This window comes from Solanum stenotomum, chromosome 4, assembly GCF_019186545.1.
Source record: "Solanum stenotomum isolate F172 chromosome 4, ASM1918654v1, whole genome shotgun sequence".
NCBI lineage: Eukaryota > Viridiplantae > Streptophyta > Magnoliopsida > Solanales > Solanaceae > Solanum > Solanum stenotomum.
In genome coordinates, this window is record NC_064285.1 from 59,878,319 (window position 1) to 59,901,054 (window position 22,736).

Below are 22,736 nucleotides of genomic sequence, written 5' to 3' on the forward strand. Positions count from 1 at the left end.
TTCTGAATTCAATTTCTTTCAAATCAGTACCTTGAACAACTATAGAACTAGTTGGATTTGACGTAAGTCTAATCTGTGACATGTTCAGATATAGGATTGTTCAGCACATGTGCTGAGTGGGAGAATAAGAAAGTTGGGATTAAGAACAGAATGCGTGTGTTAATTAGATATACTAAGGAATGAAAGAAGGTTTATTATAGTGTCCTAAAGAAAATAAGACAATTGTTAACACAACTGATTTCTAGAAAAGGATCATTTAGTAAACCATGTTCCTAGAAGTAAACTAGTTTTACAGGAATTGAACAAAGAAATAACATATGAGTCAGTTGTAAATTCAGACACTCAAGAACATCTAACTGGTATGTCAGAATTGACGTTCCATTGCATTTACGTAGTGGGAGAAACATTATTAGACATAACAATACTACTACCTCAAGTAGTAAAAGTGATGTTGGACAAATTAAAGAACACTACATGAAAAGTAGTTAATATTTCATTACCAAAAGGTTTTGAGGAAAATATTAAGACTCAAGAACATGAAAGTGTGACTATTGTAGTAATACTTAGTCGTAGTGGGAGAATCATAACAAAGATTGATTGATTTTGTATATTTAGGAGGACTTTCATGATAAACCTCTGAAGATCTAATACAAAAACGATAAGTTACGACTCAGCATTACTAGACGAAGTTGCATAAGAAAATAACTTAGTAAGATCCTTTTGATAAGAAATATAAAAGGAATATTTGTGAAAGTTGTAAATGCATTGTTAACAGTCTAAGTGGGAGATTGTTAGAGCATATACTATTAATCATGTGTTTAAAAATAGTATTCTAATAATTTTCAAGATTAAATATCTTAGTGGGAGATTGTTAGGGTATATACTATTAACCATGCATTTAGATATAGTATTTATTATAGAATAATTATTTATTTATTTTTATAGATCATATATTCGTTTATGGTGCTTGTTTACTTATATAGTAGATGATTTAGTGTATAGAGTTTAAGCTTATACACAGAGGATTAAATTATCGGTTCTTATAAGTATAAAGTTTTTTTTTGTTCACAATCTAAGATGGAAATTGGACATGCCATCGGGACGATTGTAGCACAAGATTATATATAGTTTATCTTAATTATGGGAATGGTACAGTTCCAACGTCTTGTGCTAGTGCATTTTGTATGTATTGAACGGGACCGAGTAGAGATAGTTGTTTTAGACTGACTGACAAAAACATGTTCTCTAAACTATTAAATGTACTTATATTCTTAATCCTGATATAACTATTATGATCTGTATATGTTAATCATCGTTTTGATTTATTAAACGGTGAGATTCTAAGATGGGTTAATATTCCTGGTAGATTGGATAATGATAATATATATTGGTGAAATAATAAGTTAGTTGATGGAATCCATGTCTCGGTATAGAGATTGATGATATGCCTTTTTGAGAAGCTTAAAAGTTTTCATCGTGTCAAACCTTGCAAGTTGATTTAAGAATCCGACACATGAAATAAGTTAAGCAATGCTCTAAAGGAAATTGATCATTGAATTAAGTTCGTCAGTAATTTAATTTATTGATTAGTATCTGTAATCTTAACATGGGGAATTTCGAAATATAAATAGAGGAGTGCAATTACGAATTTCTAGTGGAATGATTTGTAATTTATTATGGTAAGAATAATTCAAATTAATTATTTGGAATTATTTTCATAATAGGAAGCCTCGATAATTAATTCAGTGGTCCCTACCGGGCCCATATTTATGTAGAACTCAGAATTTATTGCAAAGGGAAAAAGGAGAAGTATGTGTCTTTCTCTATTCTAAAGAAAGGGAGAAGTATGTATATTTCTATGTTCTAAGGCAAGGGAGAAGTATATCACTTTTTCTGTTCTAAGGAAAGGAAGAAGGACATGACTTTTTCTTTTCTAAGGAAAGGGAGATGTACATGTCTTTCTATTCTAAGGAAAGACATGGTATTCCTTTTCCTTGGACTAAGAAGAAATCTCTATAAATAGGGATTCTTCTAACCCTTGAAAATAGATAATTTTTTCCAAAAAATACTTGTCCACCCAAGTATTGAGAGGGTTCGGAAGTGAACTTGGGATCGCTGTAGAAGACCGTAGAACTGTGGTCTAGTTTGTGGACTAGCTTATGAATTTGCTTGAAGTTTCTAGCTTGTCGACTGGCTTGTGGATTCACTTGAATGTATCGGCTCACGCTTCAAGAGGTAATTCTGAAATTAAATTCAGAAAGTTTATATGCCCTAACATGATTGTACTTGTTCTAGTATAAACAATGTGTTGTCTATTATTCATGTAAGTTGTATGATTTTGATATGCTTCCGCTGTGCATATAGTTTTCCAACAGGCTGCACTGCGCTTTATATCTTAAGTAGTGTACTTCTTTCCTTCAGAATGGATCAGTCAAGCTCTTCTTATCTTTCCCAACTTGAAAGTCAATCAAGCCACTATTCATAAAGTCTTGGTTAAGCAGGAGGCACAGATCAAGGAGTGAAAAAGCCTTTGAATGAATGAATTTAGGTATCGAAGTTTGATTGTTTGACACTCTATCTTTCGATGGCGCTATCACTTTGGAGCGATATAAAAAATATTATAAATTACAATAATTGATAATTCAAAATATATAAAAAAAACTTATAATAAAAAATAGACTTATATAAATTTCAAAATCCAAAATATGTCATATAAATTAGGACACAGACAATATATCACTATCTATGATCTATCTAATCCACCCAATAAAAGTAGAAAAAAGGGACTATTTTAAAAGATTTTTGTCATTTCCACCCGTGATGTAGTACTACAATAGTCCCTTACTTATTCTCTTTGTTCAATATCCCCTTCATTTCAAATTAATTGAATTATTGAGACATTTTTTATTTTTCAAATTAACTTAATTATTTAATTTTCAAGGTTGCTTTTAATTATTTTTTTTCAATTTTATCCTTCATTAGTTAGTATTGGAATTAGTTACTAATTAATGTTTAGTTATTTTAATCATGAATTTGATAATAATTAATAAGGGTAAAAATGAAAAGTTATGTTTAATTTATGTCTGAATCTTCTTTTCTTAAAGGGTGTGAAATAGAGAGTAATAATTATCCATTATATTATTTGGGATGTCTAATAATACTTGTCCACTTTATAAAATTAATGAATAATTTTACACTTAGTTTTTAATTTACTTTTATCATGAATTATAGTAATATCCTTTTCTATTTATAATTTCTTAAGAAATATGGAAAGTCAATATTGGACAAGTATTATTGGATAGAAGGAGTAATATTTATGACATTATTAAATTTATTTTACAATATTATTGACCACGACGAATTGTTGATATTCCACTTCCAGACATCTTATAAGTCAGTTGAAGAGTAAATTCACCTGTTAATTTTACAATAATTCACAAAATTTAATTTTATGGTATAACTAAGGGCCTGTTTGGATTGACTTTTGGCTTATGAGTCATAAGCCAAACCATAAGTTAGGATTTCTAACTTATGACTTTTGGCTTATTTTTGTTATTTTGGCTTTAAAATAAGTGCTTATAAACACTTTTTAACTTTACTCAAACACTTCAAAACTGCTTAAAAACTATTTTGGCTTAAAAACACCTAAAATAAGTCAATCCAAATGAACACTAAATATCTTAATTTTATTGCAATGTTGTTGATTAATCAAATATTTGTGTAAAATTGATATTTTAAGTAGTGGGGTATGAAATTATTATTTTTTTAAAAAAAAAAATCACTTTTGACTAAATATCAGTGTTATGCATTGAACTACATATATGAATCAACAACTTCACATGATACTATGTTAATCTATTATTTGCCGTAGGCAGAGAATAATAATCATTAGTATAAGATTAGTAGTATTTTTCAAATTGATAATTGAAAGCATGTACTTCCTCTGTCTCATATTAGATTTTTCAAAAAATATTTTTCATATATTAATTGATCACTTACTAAATCATAAAATTAATTAAATTATTCTTATTTTACCCCAACAGATACACTTAATACTCCCTCGGTCCATTTTTACTTGTCATTTTTGACAAATTAAGAAAAAATAATATTTTTTTACCTATTATACCCTCAATTTATTTAGAGAGTTAGTATTTTTTTGAAAAATGTAGAACCTATTTAATGAGTAAATTAATTTGGAAATTCTATCAATTAATAGGAGTAAAATGATAAATTCACTATGTCAATTATTATTTTCTTAATGAATGTGTCAAGTAAAAAATGGACAAGTAATAGGAACAGAGGAAGTATGACCTTTGAAAGTTTAAACAAATTTTTAAGATCTAAGAATTTCTTTTTTCAAGAGGCTAATTAATATGAACAAAGGGTAAAATAGTAAAATTGATCAATCAATTAATGATTTCTTAATTACCATATAAAATAGAAAGTGTCCATCTAATATGAAAGAGAAAGAAATTTTTGAATTGATGACTATTTTATTTTACTATCAAGAGTAAATGAGTGCTATAAAAGAGGTTCAAGGTCTAGACAAGGAGTTCAAAAAAAATCATGGGTTAAATATGTTTTATTATTAAAAAGGAAAGATTTTCATATAATATAACAGGCTAAATATGTATATCTTTAAGTCAAAATTGTCCTAAAGAGAACAAAAATGATGTTGATAGGATCATATATAGGTAAATCCAAGATTCAAAGATTCGGAGCGCCGGTATTTTGAAGGATAAAATATAATTACTTATTTAAACTCGAACTTACAAAGTTTCCAAATAAAATCACAATTTCAATCCGTGTGCATAAATGAGTTTCAATCAGTGTTTTAAAAGGCGGGACGTGAGGCGAGGTGTTTTACTTAGTATAGGGCGAGGCGTAAGCCTTGAGATGTGGGAAGTAAGACCTATGAATCTTTAAATTTTTAATTTACAATATAGTATAATAATGTAATAACACAAAATTATAAAAATATGTCAATAGTTTGAAATAATTACAAACATGATTAAAGAAACTCATAGAAAATAAAACTTTTGACATGATTATACAAGTATAAATAATCTAACATCTTAACTTTCTAATAATAAAATAATAATTATTTCACTAAAGATTTTAATACATAATTTGTGCAAGATCTATTAGGCAAGCCCCGAGTGTTGGGCGTGCTTAGGACGTATAATTGGACACTTGAGACGTAAGTTTTATAAAACTAAGCCTCACACTTGAGTCTCAGGGCGTTTTGCTAGAACCCTGCTCCAGAACGAGCCTCAACAGAGTTTTTTAAAACACTGATTTCAATTATGAAAGTGAAAAATTAAATATGACATCTTTTCTTAAATTATTATTATATATATAAAGTATAAAATCTCAGGTGCATGTGCATCCTCATGGCACCATGAGGAAGCCTTTGGGTAGGATATCCCATAGGCTGAGCAACTTTGTTATCCTGACAAAAAATAAAAGTGACTTTAGTACGATATTTCTATAAGTTAGAATGATCATGCGAGGAACATGCGCATATGTCAGTGGTGTAGTCAGTAAATTCATGAAGGATGTTCAAAAATCGAATAGATAAATAAAAATAATTTAATGAATGGGTGTACTAAAATTTTGTAAATCAAACTATGTAACATTAATAATTAATTTTTTTAATTAAAAATATATCAAAAATTTTAAAATCAACTACATAATATTTAGTTTTAGTATTAATGTTTATTTAATAGGATGTGAATGGACAAAGAAAAAAATGAAAAGAAAATTTAGTTTAGAATGAAATCTCTTTTATGCTTTAAAATTTCATGAACCTCTGATGACTAACAACAAGATATGAAAAATAAAAAATAGAATTAAACGAGTTTTATTAAAAGAAATTTTATATGGAGTCTTATCACTTTTAGTAGCTTTATAGAAAAAATAAATAAATAGGATTTTCTTATTAAATTTAAATTAACTAATTACTTTTGAATTTTATTTAAATTTTACTTAGAAAAGCATAAAAATCAAAAGTCAAATCAATTAAAAATTCAATTGGCAACTAAACTTTTTTTCTCTTAATTTTTTAACTTGCAAGTTTCTAATTTAAAATGATTTAATAGATAATATTATTTTTGAATTATTTTAAAAATAAAAAATCTATTAATTATGATTTAGAAGTTAATAAGGAGCCTTTTTGAAAATGTAAAAAAGAGTGTAGATTGGGGAATCAAACCCAGCCATAATTGGTTGCAACAGCCAAAGCTATGGCTGAGCAACAGAAGCCCACTAGGCTAAGAAACGTTATTGTTTAAAATGTCTTATTTAACCATCTAAAGTATTATTTTACTTATATATACGATGTAATTTTTCAACGAAGGGTGTCCAATTCCTAGTGTAGCTCCACCACTGGCATATGCAGGAATGTGTCACCGGATTCACATGAAACATGCTTTTCTCTCAAAATCATACATAATAGTAGTGTTATATCTTTTAAAAAATAATTAAAAATAAATGTGTAAGCTCACACTCAAAATATGATAATTGAATGCACTTCTCTAAGAAATCGTTTGGTAGAGTGTATAAAAATAATGCTAAATAGAGTGTACATAATTTTACTAACCAAAATGATCAGTGGAGTAGCAAAAAAAACTGAGTAATGGAGAAAGAGCCCCGTTAATTCAGCAAATTCATAGCTTAAGAGGTAACTGCCTCATAGATTGCAATTTGCAGCACATACACAAAGGTTTCCTTTCCTTCTAAGTAGGATAGAAATTATGGGTCTCTAAACAACTAGTAGGATATATACTAATTGAATAGTTCAATTTGTCTACAATTGTCTCTTTTGATTCTAGGGAAAAAGGATAAAAATACCCAAACTATTCAAAATAGGTCAAATTTATCCTCTTGTCATATTTTTAGATTAGAAATATCTTTGCTATTACACTTTTAGCCAAAAGTGTAACCACAAGGGCATTTTTAACCCAGAAACGTAAGGAGGGACAAATTTGACCCACTTTGATTAATTCAGGATATTTTTAGCCCTTTCCCCTCGAATTATTAAAAGAGGAAACCATAGACAAATTGCCAGCAGCATAGTTTGAACCACTTTGCTAAAATGTACACTACAAAGAATTATATGAACCTGCAGACTTACAGATAAATTATACGAATCTTTACTCGAATGAAGATGCAAAGTTGAGCATCCTCAAATTACACTATAAATATCCAAAACGGATTCTACCAACTGTATCAGAAAGAGATATTCCTAGCATATGATCAACCTTACACCACACTACAGTTTAAGAGAGTGCATTCTTAACTAAACATTGTTAATCAATTTCGGGACAACAAACATAAAGATTAAATTATTGTCTCCACTTAGTTCATCAGCATATGATCAAATCCACCTGCCTGTAGAGCAACACGGGCACCATTAACATTGTTAATCAATTGTTGTAGCCACCTCCTAGTTGTAGGGTCCTCCTGTTGAGCACAAGGGTATATTATATAAGAACCGGAAGATTGAGAGAAAACTAAGAGCTTAGCGGAAAATATGAAGCACTGAAATTGAAAATGTACATACACGAAGACAGGTACTGAAGGTGGTGTCTCTAAGCATATCAGGGAGACCACTTCTTAGTGCATCACATGCCCTGACGTTAACAATGCACATCAGCATTAGCTCAAGGCGCACCGTACAAGGTGGAAGCTCCATGAGATATTTAAAGTGCACAAGTCTCACCTTGGATTGTCTGACAAGCGAAGATAGCACCTAATTATGTGCTTCAGCAACCTAGATGAAGGCTGTTCAGCAAGTGCACCTACCATATTCCCCAAAACTCGGCCAACTGCAAAAAATCTTTCTGCTGTGGTACATATGTAATCCAAACCAACATCATCTAGAAGTATTTTTTGCACAATGAAAGTTGCAACCTGTCAGGATGACTCTAAATTAGATGTACGAAAACCTGATATAAACTCAGGGAGGATGTAACTGGAAATAATCAAACAGAATGTAGAATAAAAAAGGATACACATCATGAACAGAATATAATGCAGCATAAGTTGTCTTTCATTGTGGTAGCGGAAGAATATGATGACAATATTATGATTGTATGACCAACATAAAGAAGAAAAGGGACTTGAGGAAGCACTCAACCGTTTTTGACAGTTCACTGCCCATCTCCATTGTGCGCAGGCACAGGGGAATTATTTCAGTTGATAGTAGAAAACTGATAACTTCAGTATCATCAACCTGCAAAGAAATCACAGCAATATTTTTTTTAAGTCATCCAAAATGGTGAAACAAAAAACAACCAGATTCATATGATGAATATTGCACTTTTATCACATGAAATTTCACTAAGTCGAGCTACAAAAAGTATGTGCCACATGTTAAATATATATTGCATATTGGACAATATCTCCAGGTACCATAAATAGCATCTTCAGATTCTCAAATAGCACTGATCATGGTTATACTGAAAGAGAAGATATCAGCAAAATACAGTATAAGCATTACCTTCACAAGGGCACCAATGACTCCTAAGCTAGTAAGCCTCAGATATTCAAAAGGTCTTGATTTGCTTGTTGTATTCAGAAAAGGGTACAAGTACAAAGGAATATGTGCTGCAGTTTGGAATATTTCACCAGATTAGGAGAAAGTAAGAACACACCCAAATCAGAACACGTACCACACTAAAGTTGTTTAGATCTTGAAACATGCATCACAAAGTAGAAAAAAGTTGGAAGTATTTCATGAAATCAAGAGAAAGTAGTAATCATGAGTTTTCACCAAAATAGTCCACTGAGTATCACACTTCAACCAACTTGATCCTCTGAATATCACCTTTCAAAGATGTAATCTTCCAAGTATGTAAGGGTTCAGCACTTCTCATCTCAAACCTGATGGATTAAGAAACTTAACGATTTGCCACATCACATGCCCACATGACTAACGTCGATAAAGCCCCAATTGACAAAGCCCTACATGAAAAGCAAATCTATTTTCCTCCAACGTGGGATCCCTAAATTGAGGAGAAATTACAAAACCTGACCAGCATGGGACTGAAAATACAACAACAAAAACAGACCCAGTGCAATGGGTCTGGGGAGGGTAGGAAGTTCCAGACCTTACCCCTACCTTCGTGGCATAAAGAGGTTGTCTCTGATAGACCATCTACTCAACACAAATGTAATAAAATAGGATAGGCAAGAAAATAAAGACAGCAAAATAGGAAGATAAACAAAGCAATCGAAGTAACAGTAAAATTGAAGAATAGGCAAGAAAGGAAGGTATCTATTGCTTGATCTCTGGGGAAAAAAATAAAAAGGACAACAATGACTTTAGCCAGGCGTTATGTCACCATTGTTCGCGAAAGCAACAAGTACATTGAAGTACAACTGCAAATGAAAGTAAAAACCAATTTTCTAGCATTCAAGCACTCTTTATAATAATGTAATAAGACAATTCAATGCAGTCAAAGAAATTTTTCATTGCCATGATTTATGATTCGTGATTCAACTGAAACAAAGATGTTGACTACAAAGCTCAAGAAAATAGATTTACAAGGATATTGCATCTTCTTTCCTTAAATTAGGAGTGTCAATGACTAGGCCCCAGGACCACAACCACAATGCAATCATGAAGGTGAAAATCTTAACATGGAATGTAAGGGGGTTGAACAATGAGGATAAAAGAAGACAAATAAAATCCTTAGTTCATCAGTGGGGAGAAGATATTTATGTATTCGTAGAAACTAAATTATGGGGGACAGTGGAAGAATATTTTCAGCAACTTTGGGGAAACAGATTGGTTGGAGGGGTATGGATGGACTCCATTGGTAGAAGTGGTGGAATCATTGTATTATGGGACAAGAGGGGATGGAAAGGGGAGCTCATTGACACTGGCAGTTAGATGCTTACTTGTAAACTATCTCGGATCAACCAAGACTTGACTTGGTATCTTACTGCTGTATATGCAGAGTGTGACATAAATGAAAGAGAAGAATTGTGGTGGGAGCTCTCAGCTATTAGAGGAATATGCGAAGGGCCCTGGGTAATCTGTGGGGACTTTAATGTATCCAGATTTCCCTCCGAAAGGACAAACGGTAATAGAATAACCAGAGCCATGGCTGATTTCAATCAATGAATAAATGATCTTGAGTTATTGGATCCTCCTCTTTCCAGAGGTAGTTATACATGGAGGAGAGGTCAAAATCACAGTTGTGCCACAAGAATAGATAGATTCTTATTCTCTTCCCAATGGGATGAGAGTTTCTCCAAAATCAACCAAAGTGTTCTCCCACAACTTGGCTCGGACCATAACCCCATCCTACTATTGTGTGGTGATTGGAAACGTAGGAAATCATATTTCAAATTTGAAAAGTGGTGGCTCAAGGAGAAACGATTCATAGACAAGGTGAAAGAATGGTGGAGCAGCTTCAATGCAACAGGCAGACCTGACTTTCAATTGGCTTCTAAGCTTAGTCAATTGAAAGTCAAGCTCAAAGAATGGAACAAAGCCAACAAGAACAACTGGAAGGAAAGGAAAGATCTGATTCTATCACGGGTGAGAAATCTGGAATCCATTCAGGATCACAGACTTTTGACAGATGACGAACAGCTGCAGAAAATTCCGCTGCCTATGGAGTTTAAAGAGGTGTCCAGAAATGAGGAAATTGCCTGGAGACAGATCTAGGGTACAATGGATCAAAAACGGTGACAAAAACACAAAGTATTTCCATAGAATGACCAATGCTCACAGAAGATTCAACTCCATTGACATCCTCAAAGTCGAAGGGCCTGAAGTTACTGATCCTGAAGAAACAAAAAATTCTATAGTGAGCTTTTATCAGGAACTATACAAGGAGTCTGAGAATTGGAGACCTGATTTAACACTCCAAGGGAATACCAGGATCTCCACTGAAGAACAGGTGTGGCTGGAAAGACATTTTGAAGAGGATGAAATATTAGAGGGGCTTAACCAGTGTGCCATTGACAAGGCCCCAGGCCCTGATGGATTCCCAATGTCATTCTTCATTACTTTCTGGGAAATGTTGAAGACAGATATACTACTTACCCTACGAAATTTCCATTTACAACAGGTTTTCGAGAAGAGCTTCAATGCCACATTTGTAGCTCTTATCCAGAAGAAGGTGGGTGCAACCGAGTTGAGAGACTTCAGACCAATAAGTCTCATCACTAGAATGTACAAGATCATTGCAAAAGTACTAGCTGAAAGGTTAAAGAGAGTGATAGATAAGCTAATAAACCCTCATCAAATGGCCTTTATTAAAGGAAGGCAAATCATAGATGCAGCTTTGGTGGCAAGTGAGTGTGTGGACACCAGATTGTGAGGCTCAGATCAGGGGTGATGTGCAAATTAGACATTGAAAAGGCGTTTGACCACATCAATTGGAAGTTCTTACTCAGCATCCTCAGGCAAATGGGTTTTGGAAGAAGATGGCTAAATTGGATAAGTTTTTGCATTAAAACCACCAGGTTCTCAATTCTAGTAAATGGAGAATCAGTTGGTTTTTTTCCAGCAGGAAGAGGGCTAAGACAAGGGAACCCACTATCCCCTTTCTTTTCATCGTAACCATGGAAGGCCTCAATAGCATGATCAAGATTGCAATACAAAGGAGTTGGCAAAAAGGCTTTAGAGTGGGGAGCAGGACATCAGGAGTGCTAGAGATATGCCATCTACTTTATGCAGATGACACAATAGTTTTTTGTGATGCTACTAGTGAGCAAATCAATTTTTTGAGACTAATGCTAGTCATCTTCGAAGCAATCTCAGGCTTGAAGATAAACTGGAGAAAAAGCAGCATCTTTCCTATCAATGAAGTCACTCAGATTCAGGTTCTAGCTAACATTTTAAGATGTGGAGTGGGAAAATTGCCAACTGTTTACCTAGGACTTCCAGTGGGTGCTAAACACAAGGCATTAGAGATTTGGGACAACATCATTGAGAAGACAGAAAAGAAGCTTGCTATGTGGACGGGACAATATCTATCACTAGGAGGCAGGTAATCCTAGTAAACTCTGTGCTAGACTCATTACCAACATATGTGATGTCTCTCTTTCCTATGCCTCCTAAAGTACTCAAAGTCCTAGATAAATTGAGAAGAAACTTCCTATGGCATGGCAAAAAGGAGCATAAAGGTTACAATCTAGTGAAATGGAATATAGTGCAAAAGAGTAGGGAGCATGGAGGTATGGGGGTTAGAAACCTAAAGCTACAAAACAGCAGCCTGCTCAAAAATGGTTGTGGAGATATGCTGAAGAGAGTCCAGCCCTGTGGAAGAATGTAATACAGCAGAAGTACTGACAAAACGGGCAGTGGTGCACTGATGAGTCCACTGACACCTATGGAGTTGGACTATGGAGGACAATCAGGTCTCTCTGGACCAACCTGGGGAAGGACATTACTTTCCAAGTTGGCAATGGCCAAAAAATCTTTTTCTAGAAGGATAACTGGGATGGTCAAGGCACTTTGCAAGAGGCTTTCCCCAGCCTCTTCAACATCAGCACCAACCAAAATAGCACAGTAGAGAACATCTGGACAGCTCAAGGATGGAACCTAATTTTTAGAAGATTTTTGAATGATTGGGAGGTTGAAAGAGTGGCTGCTCTACTTGGCAGAATAAGAACCTTCACAGGGACTACAATGAACCTGACATCATCAAGTGGAGGCACAACACTGATGGCAAATTCTTAGTTAACAGAGTCTACAAAAGGGGCCTTCTAGAGATAACAGAAAGAGATAGAGGACCTTGGAAAGCTACTTGGAGAAGCATGGCACCTACTAAAGTGAAATGCTTCTCATGGCTGGTAGTAAGGAAGGCATGTCTCACCCACGAGGCATTACAGAAAAGGAAATTTCATTTAGATTCCATATGCCCTCTCTGTATGGAACCCAATGAAACAAACAGCCACCTCTTCCTCCACTGCAAGGTAACTTCTCAAGTTTGGTCCCTATTCATTACCTTAGCTGGGGAAAGCTGGACAATGCCAGAGCACACTGCTGATTTATTGAGCTGCTGGATCAGAAGGGGAGGGAGCAAAAGCCAGAAGAGATGGTGGAAAACTGTCCCAGTTTGCATATGGTGGACCATATGGAAGGAAAGGAATGAGAGAATTTTCAAAGGAAGATCAAACTCCATTCAACAGATCAAAGGGAAATGCATTTCTACTTTATGTTTTTGGTGTAAAGAGCAATGTATAGTAAATGAAATACAGATTTCCTAGGCTTATTGTAATTAGCTATCAATGTAAGCATACTTTTGGAGGTGGCCAGCATACCCTTAATGCTGAAGAATACATGTTACCAATTTAAAAAAAAATTAGGGGTGCCAATAGTTTTTTAACAATCGACTTAACCGAACAATACTGAACCGATTATTAGGTTTCTTTTAATAAAACCAAAGTTTTTATTAAATTTATAACCGTACCAAATAATTAGGTAGGGTTTTAATTTTATAAAAATAAAGCCAAAAATAACTGAACCGTACTAAATAAGTTTCAAAAACATACCCAGTGTAATCCCATAAGTGGGGTTTGAGGAGGGTAGAATGTACACCTTACCCCTACCTTGGGAGGTAGAGAGGTTGTTTCGATAGATCCTCAGCGCAAGAGAAAAAAAATACAAAGCAAATCGGAAAAAAATAAATTAATAAGATTGAGGGAGTCATGACAAAATACTATAGAAAGCATGTCAAATCATTTTAACAAAAAAGAAATGTAACCACAACAAAATAATATGAGAATCGAGGTGTGCAAGAAACAACAGGTAATAAAATACATCGAAGGACAAAAACTCCTAGTAAAACTAAATTACTAGTATGGAAAGATAAGCGAGACAATGCTCTACTACCTACCAATCTTCCATCCTAATTTGTTTCCTCCACAACCTCCTATCTGAGGTCATATCCTCGGTAGGCTGAAATTTTTGCCTTGAATTGTGGAGGAAATGACTACAGCAACAAGTAATTAACACCCAAAGTCCCAACTATGAAACCTGTTGTGCTATTCCTATTAAAACAAAATTAGTTCTAGCACTTCTACTAATAAGCTAAGTTATTCCAACGATCTTGAGCAACAAGTTACAGAGTATTACAAGTCTTTCTTCTCATATGATCTTAAATTTCTCTTATCGGATACTCAATCTTAGTAGACTTGGTTCTTGAGTACCACATCTTGATTGAATTTTCCCCGCTCATGTGATTTAAATTGTCTTAGTTTAGCTTTGTTTTACACCACTGTAAAGAAGTGGGATGGATCTCTATCTTTGTCGTCTTTCATGTTCCCTTGATTCAATACCTTTTAAAGGTAAAAATGTCTAGAAATTGTTTGCCTAAAGTCTTACAAAAGTATGCATGTTATCGTGTTCTAACTTTTACCTGTAACTTCTACATTACATATCTAAAAGTTCCAACAATTAACCGAACAGTACTGATACTGAAGAGAAACAGAGATGATGGGATGGTTTTGAAAAGTCTGATTTTGGTTATACAAAATACTACAACATACCCAGTGTAATCCCACAAGTGGGCTCTAGGGAGGGTGGGGTAGTGTGTACGTAAATCTTACCCCTAACTTGGAAGGAGGTTATGCAAAATAAATAACCAAAAAATTGATATGGTATAAATTTCCATAGTCTATCAATTTATTGTAACTGGTTCTACATAGTCTTAACTCTGAAACTGTACCATTGATAACCCTACCCTAAATAAAGCCATTCCACTTAAAAGTAAAGCCAAAGAGGTTTTGCATACAAAAAGACCATGATCACCATTGAGCAAAACCCATAAAAAGGGGAAAAAGATTACCATTGAGAAACAACATTCTCGTGTCAGGGTGAGAGGCTACACACTGCAGAATAAAATGGGAGGAAAGAGAGTCATTAGTTGGATATTTGACCCACATAAGAATTAGACGAAGAATTATAGTGATTACAATTCCTTAAAGCACATGTATGAAAATATTTGACACTTGAAAGTAAACTAAGATATGCCAAGTGTTCCAAGTAATAATAGTAATTGAAAGAAGTTTGCTCTTTTCTCTTAACAAGAAATGCAAAAGCTACCATAAATAGGATTTGAACAATATGCAACAAGCAACTGGATTAATGTGAGTCCCTCAGTGTGCTCTTCTCCTTCCTCCCTCTCCTCTTGATACATAAAACCCCCAAACAAATCCAATTTCTACATCCTACTGCTGACCAAATAATCCTAATGGAGAACGGAAAAAGCTTTTTCGGTTAACAAAAATCTATTACTTATCATGATGGAACATTACATGACAGTTGATAATTGATACTACTCATTACTTTACAAATTGTTGATGAGAGATGAGTAATGAAAACAGCACAAGGAATCAACTAAAAGAATTCCATCGGGAAAAGAAATTTCTATACCTGAAGAAGTGCTAAAGCATTGCAAACTCTGTTAGATTGTGCTGGAGTCAAGTTTGGCGGTGATAAAACAGGGTAGATGGAAACTATCTCCTGCAAGCATGTAATGCATGTAAACTTACAGCACAAAGGAAAACAAATACAGAGAAACAGTTGTCAAGTTCCAAGAAAAACTTTAGGAACTAGCCCCCAATGCCCAGCTCCAGTGGCAAAAGGTGGAGGATTTGTGGCTTAGGTCGCAGGTTCAAGCCCCACACCACACAAAGCGAAGCCCGGTATTTAAGTAGAGAAGGGTAGAGGGGCGGGCCCATTATCCACCGAGTTTAGAAGGTTGTGATTGGTCCAAAGGGCGGGTCACAGACGGATTTCTCGGTTATCAAAGAAAAAAAAAAACTTTAAGAATTAGAATTCAAACGATTGGGATCCATTTTCTATTATAATGAGTAGCTCACTTTCACTGTTAAGATAGAACAAATCTGTCAAGGCGAGAAATAGCCAGGTCGTTACTTCTCTGTAGGACCTCAGGAAAGTCATTGTCCATCAAGTTAGACTACGCTTCAATTTTAACCTTTCTCTTTGGCATATCCTAATTTGTGTTATTCAGCACGCAGCAGATTTGAAGTATCTTCGTAGCTGGAGCTTTAGGATGTCGAAAGTGTTGGATACTCAACAAAGATGAGACTGTGTGCACGTGAATGAAGCTCATTTCTTGTCATTTATCTCAGACAATCAAGGAAAAAGCATCAAGATAATCATTTAGTACTTTCACCATACACACATTCCAGTTTTCACCATACCATCTTTTCCGTTCCTTTTCTCTCCCACCAACAAGAAGGTAATCCAATTCAGTATTCACTGAACTGTCACTCATTATCCAGTTTCCTTCACTAAAATAAGCAAAATGCCATCAGCTGAGTACAAATTACAGGAGCGAAAGAACCAGTGAGAGCAATCTCCCCCCCCCCCCCCCCCCCCCCCCCCNCACACAAACCCACCCCGCCACTCCAAAACTTCACAAACCTCTTTTATCATCACAAGATTTCACATAAGCTATCAGTTTTTACCATCCATTATTTTTCACTTTATCCATAAAGCAAAAGATACAAAAGGAAGTTCTACTCCTGGATTTCAGCTTAAATTAATTGATAACAGCTTTCCAGAATGGCATTCTAAATCACTCCACCACTATTTCACCCCTTCATTTGATTCCCTATGATTTTAGCTCATTCTTTTGTTCAGAAAGTATCAAGCCAGGCTTCGGTCTGTAACAAGGCCATTCAGATGTTTCACCGAGTCCTTCCTTTTAATTCTCACAAAAGTGTAAATCACCACCAATTTAACAGTAAGCCACAAGAAATCTTGTTCAGACAAATGGAGGAATATGGCAGTGTAACAGTATAAGTTGGTATAATCTGAAGAACTAGAATGAAACACTTCAAAGATTACCTGTAAGAGCGCAGCAATAGTACCAAACGAGTTCCATAGTAATGGGGCTAAGTCCTGGAATAATTCCCTCTTCTGGAAAAGGAAAACAAGATTAACAATTTTCTCTTTAAAGGGCAATATCAGAATAGAAAAAGAAAACAGAAGATTATCAAGCACAAAACGTCAAACATTTCTCATATTGCACAAAAATATATGTAGATGGATAAAGAGAGATTAAAAAAATAAATCACTGGGGCAAATACTAAATTATTCGCTGATAATATTGGATGAAAGAAGAAATTAGTGATTATTCTCCACCATTATATATTGCAATCACCATTGTTCATGGAAGGAAGAATATTCTGTGCATGAAAGCACGTCTTCAGTCATTAACTACAAGTATGATGGAAGAATTTATATGGTAGATTCCACCAACAAAAGGTTTCAGCAATCCAAAATTTCCCAATTTGCTCATGGAAAGCTGTAATTTTCCATGTCTGACCAGATAAACCTACAAAGGAAGGGTTTTAATTTATGTAGTTGGTGCATAGATTTGCTCATGGAAAGCTGTAACTTTCCATGTCTGAGCAGATAAACCTACAAAGGAAGGGTTTTAATTTATGTAGCTGGTGCTATCTATTTGAAGAAATTCTGAAACTATGAATCAATTATTCTTACATTGCAAACATGTTTTGATTTGGTGCATGTTCCTGAACCTACATGGAATTCAGGGGGTAATGCCAGAATTTAAACCAAGCATTGTGCAAATGGCAGGACCAGAAGATAAGGAAGAAACAGAAGCTGATAATGAAGACCATCCCTTTATGCATTCTGTGGACTGTTTGGTCAGACAGAAACAGTAGAAGCTTTGAGGGAAAGAAGGAAATGCTGCTTTTTGTGATGTATAGATGTATCCAATATCTAAAACTATGGTCTAAACCTTCTATTAATGATGTTGTATCATGCTGAATTTCTTGGAATCCTTACTGTTATGAAGGGATAAAATCCAGAAAACTTTTGTAAAACCCAGTACATCTTGGTGCTGAAGTTTTACTAATATAAAAGATTATTCTTATTTGTCAAAAAAAATTCCGTTTATTGCCTTCCTTTCTCACTGAATCAGAACTCCTCAACAGATAGAAAATATAGGTAAGCTAACATGGCAATTCTAACTTATATATATATATACACACACACACACACACACACAAAACAGGTAGCATACCTAACAATATTTATATATGTTCCTATCACAAAAGCAACAGATAAATCCCCAAAGATGATAAATCTAGGGAAGGTAATGAAACACTAATGAGATCTAGAGATTTGAACAACCAAAACAGGTAGCTTTAGACTCAACGCGATACGAAAAGTAGCAAAGACACAAAGTAGTCAACTATAAACAGCAATACATTAAGTAGGATACTTTAGCTAGTTAGCCCCGAGCTAATCTTCTATTAACCAAAGGAGATATGGAGTCCAATTTTGAGAGAATAAATACAGTCAAAGGAGCTACAAGTGTTAGCACAGGGCACAGGCTCGAATAGTGGTGCACATTCTTAACCAACTTTTAAGGGTTTCTCTCACTGTAGAAAAGATTAGAGTTTTAGAAACAAGATATAAAAGCTCACACACCAAAGCTAAATTGCTTTCATTAGCATTATTCCCCTTCCCAGTGCTAGAACCCTAAAATAAAATAAAATCCCTCATATTTCCAAAATTGACTAACAACCATCCTAAATAGTTTTCAGAAGCCTATTACATCCGTTCACTCAATTCTTAATTTTTGACACCGCTTTCCCCCTTTAGGCAAACGTTGTTGAGCTTGTTGCAGATGGGACAAGCCAGGTAATTGAACAACCAAAAAAGGTAGCTTTAGACTCTACGTGATACAAGTAGCGAAGATACAAAGTACTCAACCATAAACAGCAAAACATTAACTAAGTGGAATACTTTAGCTAGTTAGCCCCCTTATTCAAGCTTATCTTTCAATCAACCAATTGGAGATTTGGGAGCCCAGTTACAAGAGAATGGCTACAGCCATAGGAGCTACAAGCGTTAGCACAGGCTCAAATAACGGTGCACATTCTTAACAAGCTTTTAAGGGTTTTTCTCACTATAGAAAAGAATAGAGTTCTAGAAACAAGGTATAAAAGCTCACACACCAAAACCTAAATTGCTTTCATTAGCATTATTCCCATTACCAATGCTGGAACCCTACAATAAAAAATCCCTCATATTTCCAAAATTAAACTGTCTGACTAACAACCATCCTAAATAGTTTTCAGAAACCTACTATATCCATTCACTCAATTCTTAATTTTTGACCCCGCTTTCCCCCTTTTGGCAAAACTTGTTGAGCGTGTAGCCGATTGGACAAGCCAGGTAATTTGAACAACCAAAACATGTAGCTTTATACTCCACATGATACAAAAAGTACAAAGACACAAAGCAGTCAACCATAAACAGCAATACATTAAGTAACTTTAGCTAGCTGGCCCCTTATTCAAGCTAATCTTCAATCAACCAATAGGAGATTCGGGAGCCCAATTTTGAGAAAATGGTTACAGTCAAAGGAGCTACAGCTGTGCACATTCTTAACCAACTTTTAAAGGTTTCTGTCACTGTAGAAATGATATTAGTTCTAGAAACAAGCTATAAAAGCTCACACACCAAAACCTAAATTGCTTTCATTAGCATCATTCCCTAATCCAGTGCTGGAACCCTAAAACAAAAACCATCCTAAATAGTTTTCAGAAACCTACTATATCCATTCACTCAATTCTCAATTTTTGACCCCCTTGCCCTCTTTAGGCTAAACTTGTTGATCACATTTCCAACTACTCTTTAGGCTAAACTTGTTGATCACATTTTCAACTACACAAGGTAGGCGAAAAATTCAATACCATCCACCTGATCACATTTCCAACTACACAAGCTAGGGGGAAAATTCAATACCATCCACCTCCAACACTTCTATTGTAAAAATCACCCGGATGAAAAAATTGACCATCTTTGAACTTTTAACCCGGGCTTACCCATTTCCGCAAAACTTCATAAAAAGCTTAACACCACCCCCACCTCCGAGACAATTCTTGTAAATCACAGATCAAATTGATTAATCTACCATAAAACCCTGCTACAGCAAACAAAAACACTTATATATGGGCAATTCACAGTTCTCCGAAATTCGAAAAAAATAAAATCCAGTAGAAAATTAGGTCAAATTTATATACCTTAGAGAGTTCAAGAAGAGCATTTTCTCTAAGATCGGGATTGCTGAGTTCAAGCACAAGCTGCTCTGCTGATTGCATTTTTTCCGGTGGCTCCTCCTCCCAATACTGACATTGGTACTCCGAGCAGCAGATATATATACTGCATTTTTCAGGTAGATATATCTATATTACGTGAATGCCCCTCTATCTATCATTATTTACTAGAAATATATACTCTTTTAATAGAAAAACACGTGTAAAATCACATAGAAAGAGACACCATGCACAGACGACATATTTAGAAAAAGTATTTTTGGATGACACATGAGTTTTGCTTTGTAACGCTTCAACAGGTTCCACCTCTTTTTTTAAAAAAAATTGTCCTAACTATATGGTTGCAAGGGTGTCCAATTGGATATCTTTCGTTGGAAAAAAATATTGTATATACAAGTAAAATGATATATGAAATGATTAAATAATATATTTTGGACACCATTAACACAACAAGTTAATGTAGCCTAGTAGTTTCAGATGCTTGGAATGGTGTAGTGTTGCGTGTTCGATTCTTACTAGTTTTATTTTTTGGAAAGAGCTTTTGTTGTGCTATTTATGGACATTCTTTGTGACATTCCTGGCTTTGCCAATAGCGCATTCTTTGTGACTTTTCTAGCTCCGCCACTGGTCCCACTCAGTGTTTGGTATTGGACCACACTAAATCCGAATTCATGCGGGAAAGTCTCACATTAGGGTGTAAAGTATTATCTAACAACGACGACTCCGTAGCAATACAATTATTTACTTAATCAAAATTACGATTTTCTTTATAGATAATATAATGTAACTAATAATAATTATTCTATTATTTTTATTGTACAAATAATATTCCCCGTACCATTTTATGTGAGATAGTTTGATTTGGTACGGAGTTAAGAAAGAAATGAAGACTTTTAAAATTTGTGGTCCAAAATGAATAATAAAATTTGTGTGATTGTAAGTCATTTCATTAAGGATAAAATAGATATTTTATAGTTAAATTGTTACTTAATATAGAAATGTGTCATTCTGTTTGGAACTGACTAAAAAGGAAAGTAAGTCAATAAATTGAGACAGGGGAGTATATCTTCTAAATTGAATGTACTTTTCTATGATAAAATAAAACATGACATCAAAATATCATCCAAAATTAGGTAAATAGAAAAAGGACCATTAAAGTACATTTAATAACAAGAACATCATTTTTCTTACCTAAATCACTTAAGTTTCCTTCTCTCTCTATATATATGTATATAAAAAAAAAAACTAGAAAAGCACCATTCTACAATTCAAACAATCAAATAGGAGTACTAAAGAAAATTATTGCGAATGAATTTTTAAATATTATATCTTTGTTAACTTGAAATCTACGTATAAAAAGAAATAAATACAAACAGTTTCTTTGAAGTTTTGCACACACAGTAGACATTATATAGGTAGTTTCGATTTTAGTCTCCAGTCCTAACAAAATATAAGATGAAGCAGAAATATATATTTAAATTCTTTGAGTTTGTTATTCCTGCGATCAAAATATAACCAGAAACAAAAAAAAAATACTGAAAGGAAAAATTATCGTTCCAACCCCACAAGAAAACCGTGTTTCCTTAAAGAATTTAATCCCTTCACATGGTTTGGATTAATGTTTCTAAATGTTTAATTTTATACAAATTTAAGTATCTACTTGTGCACCGCACAAGTAAAGGCCATAGATTTCAGTAAGAGGTGATGAGAATGGCAATGCATGCGACAATGAAAGGATTTAGTGCAAGGTTGAATCTTGGTAGTAGTAGTAGTTAGCATCGACAATGACCAACACGAAGAATAGAATCGGAAGTAAGAATCTTGGTAGTTACAACTTCTTTGGAAAAGTTATTTGTGTCTTGGTAGCTATACATTTGGAGTTGTTTTGGTGTAAATATCAGCTCATCCAGTAGCCAAAGAAATTACATTTAATACATATTTACAAAAGGAGGTGAAAGAGATAACAAATAGTGCAAGAAGAAAGAGCAAACTCGGCAACACCAACTGTTTGGTGGGGGGAATACATTCTACATCTCATAGAGGTCATGAAACTAGTCGCGCGATCACGAAGAAGAACTTAAGTCGAAACTAATCGCACGATCGCGATGCTCTGAATCTTATACCATGCGATCGCAAAGCACTACCAATCACACTTGCGTGATCGTTGAAGGGTCCTGAAACTGTGAAGAACACAACAACATGTTGGTGTAATATACCACAAATACATCAGTGGCGGATCTAGGATTTTAAGATTGTGGATGCTCGAGTCAAAAATATAAACCTCAGGTTCATCAACACAAAAAGAGTCTTAAGCACCCACCCAAGAGCCAATGGACTAGTTAGATCATTTGGTCATTGGGTGCTCTATGTTAATTATATACAAATACTTCTTAATTTCTACATATCTATATATTCTGAAACGAGGTTAATGGGTGCTCGAGCACCCGGAGGACACCATGTGGGTCCGCCCCTGAATACAATAAATTACAATTGAAAATAAAATGATAAAAATGAATAAACAAATATTTAGACTGAGGTGTGAATATCTTGCTCTATTTAAAGAGATTCAAGCCCATTGCGATATAATCTACACCGATCCAACAACATCACTCTTGACTTATCCACTCCAGGATACAACAGCCCAA

The 22,736-nt window shown here is 34.4% G+C and overlaps 1 protein-coding gene across 1 annotated transcript; it reads right to left on the reverse strand.

The window, feature by feature from the left end:
- Nucleotides 1–7,113: 7,113 nt before the first annotated feature.
- Nucleotides 7,114–20,214, reverse strand: LOC125862536 (uncharacterized). The gene is made up of 9 exons (XM_049542632.1): nucleotides 20,059–20,214; nucleotides 16,844–16,915; nucleotides 15,401–15,490; nucleotides 14,814–14,856; nucleotides 8,504–8,610; nucleotides 8,141–8,236; nucleotides 7,724–7,914; nucleotides 7,565–7,634; nucleotides 7,114–7,464 (listed from the first exon to the last, which is right to left on the reverse strand). The coding sequence occupies exons 1-9, from the start codon at nucleotides 20,134–20,136 to the stop codon at nucleotides 7,360–7,362; spliced, it is 852 nt and encodes a 283-aa protein (XP_049398589.1). The 5' UTR covers nucleotides 20,137–20,214; the 3' UTR covers nucleotides 7,114–7,359.
- Nucleotides 20,215–22,736: the final 2,522 nt, after the last annotated feature.

Bases quoted from the DNA above. Each gene is read 5' to 3' on its own strand.
- LOC125862536 (XM_049542632.1), bottom strand. From the start codon at position 20,136: ATGCAATCAGCAGAGCAGCTTGTGCTTGAACTCAGCAATCCCGATCTT. The intron at 8,611-14,813 runs GTAATCTTTTTC...TCCAAACTGCAG, and splicing joins GAGAATGTTGTTTCTCAATG to CACATATTCCTTTGTACTTG. The intron at 7,915-8,140 runs GTTGAGTGCTTC...TCATCCTGACAG, and splicing joins GCAGTGAACTGTCAAAAACG to GTTGCAACTTTCATTGTGCA.